Consider the following 14,970-nt stretch of genomic DNA (forward strand, 5'->3'; position numbering starts at 1 on the left):
TTATGGAAATTGAAGCAATTAGTATTTTTGTATGTTATACATATGCTTACCTCCAGCTTATTTTTCTGTGGGGGGAAAAAAAAGCAAACACAAAATAGAGAATCCAATTAATCTGAAGACTAATGGGTAACCTCGTCTCTAATTAAGATACAGCAATACCCTAATTAAAATCCCCTAGCAATGACAAACTGAACTTGGCTGTATTGTGGGGGAAAGGATGGAAAAAGTAAATTCAATTATATATCGATGACAGGATCTTATTTAAATGTGTAATTAAAATCTCTACTTCTTAATGACATACTGGACCTAATTATGGATTTGCTATGTACATTATTAATTCATATGCTGACACACGTAAGAAAAGCCTAATATTGTCCAATCCAAACGACAGGAATCCAAGTTAAATAGGAGTTTAGAATTGTGTTATGTAGGTGTTGGACAATAAATGACAGTGGCTGTGGGTGTTTGCTGACAGCCCTGGGGAAAGTGTTTATACTACCTAGACAAGGACGTACACAGGAAAGAAGAGCTTTCCTTTTAAAAAGTGAATACACATCTCTCTACACAAGTGGTTCTCTCATCAAAAATCCAGTTCACAGAAAGTCTTGGGAACCAAAAGCTTAATCATAAAAGGACTTCCAGAGGAAAAAAGGGAAGAATAGGTAATTTCCAATTACATTTTTCTAAATCATAAAAATTTCTAAATCAAGAAAATTTACAGATGGGTCAGCTCAGAAAAACAATAGCTTCTTGGATCCTAACATTAGTGGTAAAAACTGGGGAACATTTCCTAGAAGACACAAGATTAGGAAGTACTGAGAAGTGTCTGAAGAGAATCAATTCCAGCTTCCACAAAATACTTAAAAACTAAGAGCTAGAACTTCCCCCTAGCCTACCAGCAGAGCTGTTAATCTGGACTATATAGATGAATTTCAGAGGATCTATGAACCCCTTGAAATTACACTCACAATTCTGTTTATGGAATGAGAAATTTCCTGAAGTCAATCTATAGCTTTCAGCTGATTCATAAAAGGATCCAAGAACCAAAAAAGATTAACAGCTGCTCCTCTATCTGAGCAACATAAATAAGACAGCCACTGATGACCCTCAGCTATTTAATACACAGTAAAAATATGGACAGCTTTCACAGCCTGAAGAAAAGACATTCAAAAGATAAACAATAAGCATGTAAATACACTTAAATTTTTTACTAAAAACAAGTATTTTTACTGGAAGCAAACAGATCAAATCAAATACCTTTACGAAAATCTAAAACAATGTTTAAATATTCCCTCCTGCCTAAACCTAAGAGGATTTTCTGATCTACCATGCCACAAATTTCTACAGAATGCGCCACTATAGAAGGAAATGCAGCCTAAGCCCTTTGTAAAGAACTCCACAGCAAACTAACATTACTGCTCAAATCTACTGTTTTTATTGTGTTTAAGTAAGCAGTGGTATATATGTCATCTTTTTAAATGTTTCTTTTGGGAAGATCTTATAGAAAATGGCACCCTGAAACTTTCAGCTCTATGTCCCAAAAATTATCTTTCAAGAATCTGATGAAGTTTCTTAAAGAAACTCTTAAAAATGAAGATAATATACCTGGCCTAAATCAAAACAATCTGAAAAATGGATGTGTCCCAGTGGAAAGCCTCAAGTCTTTTCAAGTTGATCAGAAATGCCATTATACACCACTGTACTATAAGTCAAGGAGGATGGATATCCAAAGGTATCATTTGTTGACAGTTCCTGATGGTCTCAGGTATATCCTACAATCACTGGTTACCATGCAACATTTCTTGTAGATAAATGGTATTCATGTGATAAGCTGCCATCCAACTTGGATGTCTCTGAGCATTCCAATAATATGAATGAGAAGCGGCAGCATAATATTCTTGCCATGCCCTGTAGTAAGCTCTCCAGTACTCCTCATAATCCTGATAGGTATCAGAAAAACTCAGATGTGTTTCCCTATGACAGTCATACCAACCATCTTCCTGGGTTTCAGTCTGCAATCTAAAGGAAGACCGCCTAGGTAGGTTTCTCCGGCTCTGCTTAGCTCTCTGGCTAGCCCCCTCTTTATCTCTTGTCTTGATCTGGATTCCAGATGATTCTTGATATTCCTCTGGATTGGGGGTGTCACTTCCATTTGGAGGTTGTTCCAAAGAAATATGATCATCCACAGGAGTAGATTCAGAGTCTTTCAGCTGATTATCAGAAGAGCCTTCCAAGTATGACTTATTTCCTTTGCTCTGGGAAGAGGTTCTTGAGCTGTAAGAATCACTGTCACTCTCAGAGTCTCCAGATTGGCTACTACTTGCCAATATGGGGACTCTCTGTTCAGTAACTTTATTTCTCACAAAACCATTTTGAGGATTCACAGTCTGATCCCCAGGACCTGTGTAGTGCCTGATGATTTCCACAGGTTTCTCTAACCCCTCTTTAATATAATGTTCATAATCCTCTACCAATTCAGCAAAAGTCAATGTGTATGGCTGATGGATTTTAAAGGAAGACAGACAAGGAATTTGGGGGAGTGACACAGGTAAAGCTTCTTTGACCTGGTGCTGACTGTTGGTGGAGTTTTCAACGGGGGTCTGAACAGAATTCTTCATTTTTTGCTCTTCAGATTGCCTGTCACAGCTCACTTCTTTTGGTGGCATTGCTTTTTCTATGATTCCACACTCAGAGTGGCTTTTCAGAGGAAGCTTTTGTTTGGTATTATTTTTTGACTTGACTGATAGTCCAGATACAGAAGTATTTCTAGAGGACGCCATGTGGTCACCATGAGCTTTCTGAATTTGAAGGGTTCTCTCTATTTTCTGAATTTGCTTTTTTAGGGGTTGGTTAGGTGCACTTGCTATGCCATATGTATGCACAGCAGCTTTAACCTCCACATCCCAATCCACACATTCTTCCATCAGACCAGAAGGAATGGGATCTACATAAAAAGGAAAACAAATGTATTAAAATTCTCAAGCTACTCTAGACCATTGTTTTCTGAATGATTTCATAAAGTTTTCTATGATCGAATACATTTACGAAACAAAATATGCAAATATACTAAGATGTTTAATAGATATAATATTTTTAAAAACTGAAGCAATCCTGTAATAAAGAAATCTGCCTAAGAAATACCTAAGACCCATCCCATACTCACAAGCACTATCTCCCTTCACCCTCACTAGAAAAAGAGCTTACTCTAGGAATAATGTACAAGTCTGCTGCAACTCTCCCATCTTTTCTCTCCTCCCTCTCCACAGCCCCTCCCCTTTATCTGAATACTTCTGACAGCAAAACAAGATATCAGAAAATGGATTGTGCTCCCCAAAGCTTATCGACTAGGAATTATTACAACTGCAATGCTGTACACCCAACTAAATCTGTCACCCAATACTCCAACAGGGAGAAATTACTGCCCTTAACAATAGAGAGAAAACCTCTATAGGGGAAAAAAACTAGATAACTATGAAAAGATCTGGTGACTATGAAAATTAGAAATGACATTTCTAATTTTTAAAGAATTTGCTGGCTTCAACCCTCTAAATTTTCTATTCCATCCAGGTGTGACAATTTGCTTCCAGCACTCAGAACTTTCAAAGTGTGATCAATTTTTGTCTTAGGCAGACAAGATATATCAAGCCCCTGCTTTACAAAGATCTTGCCTGTTGTTGCTATTTATGCTCCATGTTATCTATAAATCCAACAGGTCTGGAAACTTCAATGAAGTCTCTTGATCCTTTGCTGAACAGATTCTATGATTAAAACTCTCATTACTACTCAGCTGATATCCCTTGCGTGCCTAGTCCTGTAATACAGGCCAATTTCCCTCCTAGTTCTGCCCCAGGAAACTCATCTGAACATCTGTTGTTACACAAGTTCCCAGTTCAATATAGACCTAACAGCATGAATATCATTTTCTCATGATTTCAGGGCCCTGTTAACATTATATAAAGATCCAAATATATCATTTTCCAGTATCCAAAGGCAATTTTTATCACTAGATGCTATGATACTGAATCCTACAAGAAGTCTTAACCCTCTTCTACCAATTTTCAATTTTTTTCCCATATCAGACTACGAATAGACTTATACACAGAAAGAATTGACAGTTTTAGAACTGACATAGAGCCTAAAGACCATTTACTCTAAAGTACTTTGCAAATCAGGACTCTAAGCTTAGAGCAATTAGAGATTTGTAAAAGATCATAAAATGAGTTATTACTAACCCGATCTACTAGAATACATAGAACTCCCAGATCTGTGCTAAATCTAGCTTTGTAAAATAATTAAATATAAAATCGGTAAAATACTCAATTATATTTATTCAATAATTACATATCCCATATTCTACAAAGTCATGTATATACTGTATGTGTATTTTTCCTTTTTTTTTTTTTTCTTTTGAGACTGAGTATTGCACTTTCGCCCAGGCTGGAGTGCAATGGCGGATCTCAGCTCCCTGCAAGCTCCGCGTTCCGGGTTCATGCCATTGTCCCACCTCAGCCTTCCGAGTAGCTGGGACTACAGGCACCTGCCACCATGTCCGGCTAATTTTTGTATTTTTAGTAGAGACAGGGCTTGATCTCCTGACCTCGTGATCCACCTGCCTCGGCCTCCCAAAGTGCTGGGATTACAGGCGTGACCTATATGTGTATTTTTCTATACAGACATATATCTATATATGAATATACACTATTTATAATGCACATTTTCTGTATAACATGCACATCAAACATGCCATATTTCCACTCAAGGGTTTTTTAGAATTTTTTGTTTTTAAGAGATCATTTAATAGTTTCAAACATGCATTGTTTCCAATACGGCACTTAAAAAGAAGCAGAACGAATGACTGAACTGAAATCAAAAGAAAACATTTCATTCCAATTTTTCAAAATAATATTCAAATTAAAGATGCTGTTCCTTCCACATGGTGACAAAGGAGAATATGATAAGAATTACCTTCACAGCAATTTAAAAGAGGTAAAATATCCCCCCTTGTATCAAAGAATACAATCAAATTGCAAAGCCACTAACTAAATGAGCTAATATAGCTCTCATTTTTCTTTCTTTCTTTTTTTTCTTTTTTTTTTTTTGAGATGGAGTTTCACTCGTGTTGCCCAGGCTGGAGTGCAATAGCTTGATCTCGGCTTACTGCAACCTCCACCTTCTGGGTTCAAGCAATTCTCCTGCTCAGCCTCCCGAGTAGTTGGGATTACAGGCATCTGCCACCACGCCCAGCTAATTTTTGTATTTTTAGTAGAGAAGAGGTTTCGCCATGTTGACCAAGCTGGTCTTGAACTCCTGACCTCAGGTGATCCACCCGTCCCGGCCTCCCAAAGTGCTGGGATTACAGGCGTGAGCCATTGCGCCCAGCCAGCTCTCATTGTTCACGTGCCAGTGGTTAGCCTGCACTCCTCTCCCTACTACTTACTAGTTGTAACACCTTTACTTTCTCTATGCCTAAATATCCTCATCTACAAAACAATCGCACACACCTCACAGGAGTGTGGTGAGAAGTAAATGAGTTAACGTACATACAGGACTGGGAACAGTACCCAGCACATCATAAGCACTCTGTGTTTGCTATTATTAATATTTTTATTATGCTTATCACCACTATAATTATTCTGACAGCAAAATGAAACAGATGAAATGTACCTGGTAAAGGGAGAAGGTTGATATTACATTTCTGGGCAATTCTCATCATCATATTTTCTTCCTCTCCCCGGCAACAGTAGGTCACTGTCAGTCCCAATGTACCTATAGCAGAGAGAGTGGTAATAAATCATTTTCACAAAAATAACATTCAAAGCCCACCTGTCACATTACAGATCCCGCCCCTTAAAGAAAGCACTCAAACTTGTTTTTTTTTTTTTTTACCAAAACGGCCAGCTCTCCCAATCCGATGCATGTATGTCTCCCAATCCAATGGTACATCCAGATTTACAACCAGATTCACCTTCTCAGCATCAATCCCACGAGAAGTCTTGAATTGAAGAAGATAGCAATTATTTGTTTGCATTAACTGTATGGCATAGCTACCAATGCATATTATAGTCTTCCAGCATATTATATTCTTCCAGTATAGCCAAGAGCCAAATTAAGAACAGAATATTGAGGAGCAGAGGAAAAGGAAGTTCATTCCTAATGACTAATTTCAAGGACAAAGATCAACATATTAAAGACATTTTTAAGAAAGTATTTTCCTCAGCACCGGAAAGATAATTATCTTCTGGTATTCTTGTTAGATACACCTACATAAAATAATAGATGAAATCTGTACATCTGATAATAGAACATATGTCAAGATGGATTAGTCACCCGAACTGAATAGGAAATTTACCAAATCTGTGGAAATGAGGACTCTGCAATGAAACTGCTTCAGTTTAGCCATAGCATCAAGACGCTGATTCTGATTCATATTGCCTAAAAGGACCCCAAAAGAAAGTCACATAAAAACAACTAAGCTAATACATATTTATCAAATCCACAAAAAGTAAAAAGCGTAAGACCCAGTCTTAACACTTTTAATACACCAACCACAGTTAATTCTGTCCTTCTGTGCAAATCTAGGTTAAGATCCAAAGTTAAAGTCTTTTAAAATATGGTTTAGGCAATCAACTTGAAATTCAAAAATCCATCTTAAATAGTAATCAGGCCATGCCTGAATATATAACATTCTATTTGCAAAGTTACATATGAAGTATAAGTAGCAATTCTTAGGAAAATACAAATGCTTTAATCAGCTGTTTATAATTTGGTATTAAAGTGTGATCTATAGTTAAAATATTGGTTCATTAGAAAATAGTCTCCCCAGTATCTCATGATATACCATAACAAAACAAGCTCATGCCAACAAAAGTGACACCAAACAAAATCCTAAAAAGGACCTCACTGATCAAAAAATCCTGACTCTTTCATTCTTATTATGCCAGCAATAATCATTTAACTTTGCGGCAAGAACTCAATCACTTTTGCCTTCCACAAAACCATAAAACAGTCAATTCAGTTAGCAATCTCCAGCATTTTAACAATGACTACTAAAAAAAAAAAAAATCTAAAGAAAAAATATTTTTATATTAACACAGACGAACTTGGTTTTACAGAATTATTTGTGGCTGTAAGAGAGATTCTAATAAAATTACGTCTCTCTGAACACTAGTTTTCTAACTTATTACTATATACCAAGTTACTCCTTAAAAACAATGATATCGACACATCAAATTCCAATGAAAAATAAGCCTGAAAATTCCTTTACTCTAAAAGATACAAGATAATTTCACACTCTCAAGACAACTCATGAAGTGGTATTTCTTCTTCCTGACTTTGGAGGCTTCAAGTTAGTATACTAAATAAAGATTAAAGTAAGAGATGAACTTACCTGAAATGCACTCAGCAGGAAAGCCTTTAGAAGAAAGGATATCAGCCAAATGTTGTGCTCTATGAAATGTAACATAAATGGTTACAAATTTACAAATATTGCCCCATGACTATCCTTTTATTTCACAAGTTCCCCAGATGACCTTTTAAGTTACATTACCTGCTGTGCAAATTAGAAAAGACTAAAGCTTGATTAAATGGAATTCTGCTGAACAGTTCCTGTAAATGCTGAGTCTTTTCCTCAAAAACCTTATGTGCCAAAGGGTATGAATTGACAATTTTGTAATACTGCTTCAAACCTACAAAGAAGAGCTATCAGTTAAAACAAACATACATGCTAATGGTAACCAATAAACAGCAAGAGACAACTAGGCAAGGGAAAGCTCCAGAGTATCACAAACAAACCAATAATGTAAGTACCTAAAAGCTATACATACCTATGAGACTTGGATCACTGGAATTCAGTCTTACAAAAGTGGGATCTCTCATGTACTTTGTCAAAGCATTAGCCAAAAATTCAGGGTAAGTAGCTGATACTGCCAGCATCTGTTTACTGGCAGGCAAGGAAGAATAAATCCAACTACAAAATAAAAACAGACACCATGTAAAGTATTCAGACAATAATCACCACTCGGAAAAGCTACAGATAGATACTTTGGGACACTGTTTTAATAGTCAAGTGAGTTATTTTTCTTACTTTATTTGCTCCTGGAAGCTGCCTTCTTCTAAAAGCTTATCTGCTTCATCAAGAATAAAGAGGCGTATACTGCCTGGGTTCAAGTAGTCAAGTTCTATGAGTTGCTTAATTCTGCCTAATTTAAAAAAAAAAAAAAAAAAAATTGAAATATTTATGATGTACCAAATTTGTGTAAATCTCAGTCAATGTTGTTACTCTACTTATTCACAGGTTGTTCTGCTGAATTTCCTGATTCAACTCTCATTATGCATGTACACACTAAACCACAAATTAGAAATCTGAAGCTCTGATCTTGCCTAAACTCATTGTTTTCCCCTCACATTTCATCACCAGTAAATAAGCACCACTTCTATCAAAAGACCTAAAGCACTGAATGCAAGATTCTGATTCTGAGTGATTCACAACCAAATATAATAGAGAAGCCAAAGAATAATCCCAATCCATGGCTTAGAAGGGCCTCCTGAAAGTCATTGCATTTCTCCTCTTCTCAAAAGTCTATCCCATGTCTTCTCAAACATACTTAGGAATGCAAATTTCATAAATTCCACTGGTAAACCAGTCACGTGCCTAAATCTCACTGGTCTAATGCTCTTAATTTCTAATCAAAATAATTATCACAGTTATCAAAGACTCCCATATATCTTTATTGTTATATTAAAAGTGTATAGTTCCTTAAAAGCCCTGGTTACCAACAGGCATTGTTATCTTACCAGGAGATCCAACAGCAATATGACACTTTTTAAGTCTGGTTTTGTCTTGTGATAATGGGGTCCCTCCAATAAAGACATGACACTCTAAGCCTTCCATTTTGATTCCAATGGCTGTAATAACAGAATGTATCTGTACAGCAATTTCTCTTGTAGGGGCCAAGATCAAAATCTAAAAAAAAAACAAAGTATACTTTTGAGTCAGAGAAATAAATACATAGGGGACTGGTATATTCATTACATGACACACTATATTTCATTTAAATGATCATTTCAAACGAGTTTTTATTGATAAGGTAAGATACAGTTATCCCTTGGTATCCACAGGGGATTGGTTCCAGGAAGCCCTCAGACACCAAAACTGGCAGATGCTCAAGTCTGTTATATAAAACTGCATATATCTGTATGTTACCTATGTACATCCTGCCACATATTTTAAACCATCTCTAGATTACTTATATTACCTAATACAGTATAAATGCTATGTAAATGGTTACTCTGTATTTTTGTTTATATCTTTTTATTGTTGTATTATTTTTTATAGTTCCCCCACCCCACCCCTAAGTATTTTTGATCCACAGTTGGCTGCATCAGCTGATACACAACCTGAAGACAGGGAGGGCTGACTGTATTCCATTTATTCATTCATTCAACAAATATTAAGTAAGAACCTACTCTGTGCTAGGCAACATACTAGTTTCTGGGGAATCAACAGTTAACAGTGTAAAGTCTTTGCCCTCACAGTACTTTCATTCTTGGATAAGAATATATACAATAAACAAAAATAAGTAATGACAGGTAATGAAAAGTATCATAAAAAATCAAACAGGGAAAGAAGGAGTCATTTTATTTTATTTTATTTTTATTTACTTTTTTTAATTATTATACTTTAAGTTCTAGGATACATGTGCATAACGTGCAGGTTTGTTACATATGTATACTTGTGCCATGTTGCTGTGCTGCACCCATCAACTCGTCAGCACCCATCAACTCGTCATTTACATCAGGTATAACTCCCAATGCAATCCCTCCCCCCTCCCCCCTCCCCATGATAGGCCCCGGTGTGTGATGTTCCCCTTCCCGGGTCCAAGTGATCTCATTGTTCAGTTCCCACCTATGAGTGAGAACATGCGGTGTTTGGTTTTCTGTTCTTGTGATAGTTTGCTAAGAATGATGGTTTCGAAGGAGTCATTTTAAATGAGGTGATCATGAACCCTCCTCTAAGGAGGTAACACTTGAGCAGAGACCTACATGTACGGCATAGAGTAGAGCTGGCTATATGACACCTGGGGAAGCGTTTTCACCAACAGGAAACAACAAATGCAAAGGCCATAAGATGGCAGTGTTCTTGGTGTGTTTGAGGAAGAAAAAGAAGGCCTACATGACAGAATCTGGGGGAAAGTAAAGGAGGTCAGAGATCTAGCTCCAGGGACTAGATCACAAAAGGCCTTGAGAGCCACGGTAAAAACTTTGCAATGTAGCTACTGGAGAAGGAGAAAACAAAACTTTTGTGCTCTTAACTACGAGAAGAAAAAATTGATTAAAAAAAAAAAAGGACTAGGAGAAAATATGCCAAAACTGTTAATAGCAGTTTCTCTCTAGGTAGTGAAATTACAGATCTTGTTTTCTGGTACTTCCTAATTTTCCTGAACTTTCCCTATTTCTAAAAATTAATAGGTATTACTTTGTTACACACACAAAAAATAATGTAACTGTGATAATCCAAAGATCTGAAATTAAAAATATGAATTTGCCAGGCATGGTGGCTCACCCCTGTGATCCCAGCAGGTTGGGAGGCTGAGGCAGGCGGATTACCTGAGGTCAGGAGTTTGAGACCAGCCTGGCTAACATGGCGAAACCCCGTCTCTACCAAAATTACAAAAAAACTAGCCGGGCATGTGGTATGCACAGTTGTAATCCCAGCTACTCGGGAGGCTGAGGCAGGAGAATCACTTGAACCCAGGAGGCAGAAGTTGCAGTGAGCCAAGATTGTGCCACTGCACAATCCAGCCTGGGCAACAGAGTGAGACTCAAAAAAACGAATTTATGAAACTTTTCCAGGATTTTAGCATTTTATCTGTTGCCAAATTATCAGAAGCCAAAACCTCAAATACATCTTCGTCTACAATTAGACTAGCTCAGGTTCTTGGGAAGTAGGAGGATTTCCAATATGCAACATCACCTAGGATTTGGCAGATATAAGATGGACTCAAAAAGCTTCCCAGGTGATGAACATGGATATCTGGATTAAAAACCACTGTTGAAGACTCATCATCAGATATACCAATGCCTGAGAACTTGAAATACAGTCTGCCATAACAACTAAACTACAAAGTAAGGTTATGAGAATCACATCTAATTCATCTTTGAATCTCCAATGCCTGACATACTGTTCATACGTAATATGGGCTCAACAAATCTTTGTTGAAGAAATGATCCCCAAACCCAAATTTCCTGCTAATTTGGGTAGGGTAATCTTAGAAACACTCTAAGACAACCTAGAAGATGGGAGATGAATATGATACATTTACAGAGCTTTAAGAACCACCTGCATACCGGGTGTGGTGGCTCATGCCTATAATCCCAGTACTTTGGGAGGCAAATGTGGGAGGACTGCTTGAACCCAGGAGTTCGAGGCCGGTCTGTGCAACACTGAGGAGACCCCATCTCTACAAAAAGTAGCCAGGTGTGGTGGCACACACCTGTCGTCTCAACTACTTAGGAAGATGAGGTGGGAGGATCACTGGAGCCCAGGAGTTCAAGGTTGCAGTGAGCAATGATCCGCCACTGCACTCCAGCCTAGGTGACAGAGCCATACCCTCTCAAAAAACAAAAACAAACCCTGCAGTTATCAGCAATAGCCAGAGCACTACATTACCATGAATCAAGTCAAATGTTAAGTATCACATTAGTCAGTAAGTAAAAGAATCCCTGTCTGTATTACCAAGTAGTGAGAAAACTGACACGTATGGTAGCTTTATTCTATTTAAATAAGGTACGCATAGAAAATTCCAAAGTTCACCACCACCACCACTTAACTCAATCATTCATCAAATTCAATTCCAGCTCTGAGGGGCTACTGGTATTTCATCTGACCTGTGGTAAAGTCCACGTAACACATCCTCCTCTGGTCCTCTGAGCTAACTCACCTGGGTACTTAAGTTTTCAAGAACAAGAGAGTCCAAAGCTATGGTGGAAAACACACAGGTTTTCCCAGTGCCAGATTTAGCTTGAACAATTAAATCTGCGAAGGAAAAAAAAAAAAAAATTATCACTAGCCAGTACTCACGGAAGCAGCTTAGGGGCTCGCATGGAATCAGAGAACTAGAAGGGTCTCTGAGATTCTCCCAGTTGGCACCTTCATTTTTAGTTGATTCTCAAAAACGTAAGAGAAAACGCCTAGTCCCTGACCTTTTACCGTTTATCTTCTCAAACTTAGAACCACCTGTCAGTGCTAAAAAAGGTCTTAACCATCTTCAAGTTCAATAGTGCACCTTAGTTTTACAAATAAGTTAACTGAGCGTACCGCCTAGCCCCAGGCCGGGCCCTGCTCCGGGAGCCGACCGAGGGCTCTCCCCGAGCTGCAGTGCGGGCCTGGCTGCCGCTGCCGCCCCTCAGTCGCCCTTCTCCCGCCCCGACCCCCGAACTCTCCCGGGCCCCCGCTCTCACCGAGCCCGCAGCGCCCCAGCGGGATGGCCTTGAGCTGCACCGGCGAGGGCCTCTCGAAGCCGGCTGCCCGCAGCCCCTCCAGCACCGACCGCGAAAGCAGCAGTGACTCGAAGTCGGCCGGCTCCGCCAACAGCACGTCCCCCGTGCGGGTCCGCGGGCTGCCGAGATCCTGAGCGGTCCGCAGGCTCCTCATAGGCCCAGGTGTTGGCTCTGGGGCCGGGACGTGCACGGCCACATGCTCAGCTGGCATAGCAGTAGCCACTGCCGCTACGGCTCCCAGGGCTTCAAACGCCGCCGCCATGCTAGCCGCACAGTCAGATCTCGCGGTGCTTGAAGAGAAGCGGGGATCCTGGGAGCGAGAAAAGGAAAAACTTTATTGGCAGTTTTCCCACGAAGACACTAACACGCCTGGCTTGGAAGTGGAGGAAAGGGACGGGAGTCGGAGGCTGAGAGACTAGGGAACACTACCCACACACACAAAAAATGTGGCCTGAGGAAAGCAGCATGAGGGAGGAGAGGAAAGATGAGGCAACTGTTAAGTCGCTGCCTGGGGCCTGCAGAGGGCGCCGCGGGCCCGCGGTGGGGGCGCCGCCCCGCCTCTCGGCCCTCTTCTGGGCGGAGCCGCCAAGCCGTGCCCCCGGCGCCACCGCCCTCTCGGCGCTCTTTGTGATGTGCCCGTTGCGTCACGCCCCCGCCCCGTGCTTCCGTTTTCCGTTCCGCCAGCCTGTCCCGTTCCGCGGCCGCCTCTTCCCCAGCGCTACCCGCTCTGCACCCTGAGTCGCTGCTCCTCTGTGCTGGCAGAGTGCGCCCAGAGCGTAGCCGGGCCCAAGGGTTTACTACGTTGACTGGTGTGTCCGTCTGCTGTGCAACCCAATTTATCTCCGGACCTTCAGCCCCTAGCAAGTCCCTGGCGCACAGTGAACTCTGATAAAAGTACGTTGAATTGGAACCTGGAACCGGACTGACATTTCCCAAGTTCATATCTCCGCCTCAGATCTCCCTTTAGACTCTAGACGTGTACATCCATCTGCCTCCATGCATCCACCTCCGCAGCACCTCCCCTCGGATGCCTAATAGACTCTGAAATGTTACATGCCTTCTGTATTGCTCCTTTCCCCATCATTTCATGCGTAGGCGGCTAGGAGTCTCTGCCACTTTTCCTTGCTGTGGACTTCTGCCCAAATATCACCTTTTCAAAGAGCTCTGCCTTTTAAAAGAAGTCTTGAACACCCTAAGACAGCTCTGTCATCCTGTCTGCTCCCTGGTCTTTCCCAGCACTCTCTTGTTTTGTTTTGCTTTATTTTTTCTTTATGATACTTACAACTACCTGAAATTATATGTCTACTGCCTGTCTCCCACACTCTATGAGGACAAGGACCCATTTTGTCTTGTTCTCCTCTGCATCCCTAGTGGGAAAAGCAATCTGACACATAGGAATTGTTCAATATTTATCAAATGATTGAGCTCCTATAACAAACTCTTAGTCATCATGCCAAATTTAAATATTTCTGGACCTCAGCCATATTCATTATTCCAAACTTAGCTGTATGGGGTGGCTCGCACCTGTAATCCCAGCTTCTTGGGAGGCTGAGACGGGAGGATCGCTTGAGGCCAGGAGTTGCCAGCCTGGGCAACATGCAGAGACCCTGTCTCAAATTCTTAAAAAGTAAACAAATTTTTTAAAATACGAAGAATACCAAACTTAAATATATTCTGCAACCAAGCCCAACTTTGTCCATAGATTATAATACTGGTCATTGTCCCTAACCCCTTCACACACACACACACAGTGATGGTCCAGATTCCCTATGATAGAGGAGGGGCTTTGACATGGTAATCCCATTGGAAGGTGGTCCTGACGGTTTATATTGCCTGGAAATTTACAAAACATTGAGAAAATGTCAACTATCCGTTTGAAGGAATGGAGACTGATGGAGGAGATGGCACTAAAGGTCCCAGCCTTCCTCTTAGTGCCCTCACCTCTTTTATCTGCCTAATCCCCAGACCCCAAACTTGGGAATTATTCTTGACTCCTTCCCCACTTTCTAACAATTTACCGAGCACAAGTAATTTTGCCTCCAAATATTTCATCCATTCTTCTTAAGTCTCCATAGCATCTGCCCTATTTTAGGTCCCTGTATCATCCTAATTTGCAAAAACCTCCTGAATGGTCTGCCTGGCCAGAGTTTCTTCTCTATCCCAGCCGTGTACCCCACAGGTGCTGCAGTGATCTTTCTTTCTTTTTTTTTTTTTTTTTTTTTTTTTTTTTGAGACGGAGTCTCGCTCTGTCGCCCAGGCTAGAGTGCAGTGGCCAGATCTCAGCTCATTGCAAGCTCCGCCTCCCAGATTCATGCCATTCTCCTGCCTCAGCCTCCCGATTAGTTGGGACTACAGGTGCCCGCCATCTCGCCCGGCTAGTTTTTTGTATTTTTTAGTAGAGACAGGGTTTCACCGTGTTAGCCAGGATGGTCTCGATCTCCTGACCTCGTGATCCGCCCGCCTCGGCCTCCC

At 40.4% G+C, this 14,970-nt stretch overlaps 1 protein-coding gene across 1 annotated transcript; it reads right to left on the reverse strand.

Moving 5' to 3' along the window:
* Positions 1 to 1,412: 1,412 nt before the first annotated feature.
* DDX20 (DEAD-box helicase 20) lies at positions 1,413 to 12,782 on the reverse strand. Its single transcript, XM_028830395.2, has 11 exons — positions 12,460 to 12,782; positions 11,940 to 12,034; positions 8,794 to 8,962; positions 8,084 to 8,198; positions 7,824 to 7,966; positions 7,547 to 7,685; positions 7,388 to 7,446; positions 6,350 to 6,432; positions 5,887 to 5,992; positions 5,665 to 5,766; positions 1,413 to 2,944 (listed from the first exon to the last, which is right to left on the reverse strand). Exons 1-11 carry the CDS (start codon positions 12,758 to 12,760, stop codon positions 1,779 to 1,781), a joined length of 2,478 nt encoding a protein of 825 aa, XP_028686228.2. The 5' UTR covers positions 12,761 to 12,782; the 3' UTR covers positions 1,413 to 1,778.
* Positions 12,783 to 14,970: the final 2,188 nt, after the last annotated feature.

The sequence above is a fragment of the Macaca mulatta genome, chromosome 1, assembly GCF_049350105.2.
Source record: "Macaca mulatta isolate MMU2019108-1 chromosome 1, T2T-MMU8v2.0, whole genome shotgun sequence".
Classification (NCBI taxonomy): domain Eukaryota; kingdom Metazoa; phylum Chordata; class Mammalia; order Primates; family Cercopithecidae; genus Macaca; species Macaca mulatta.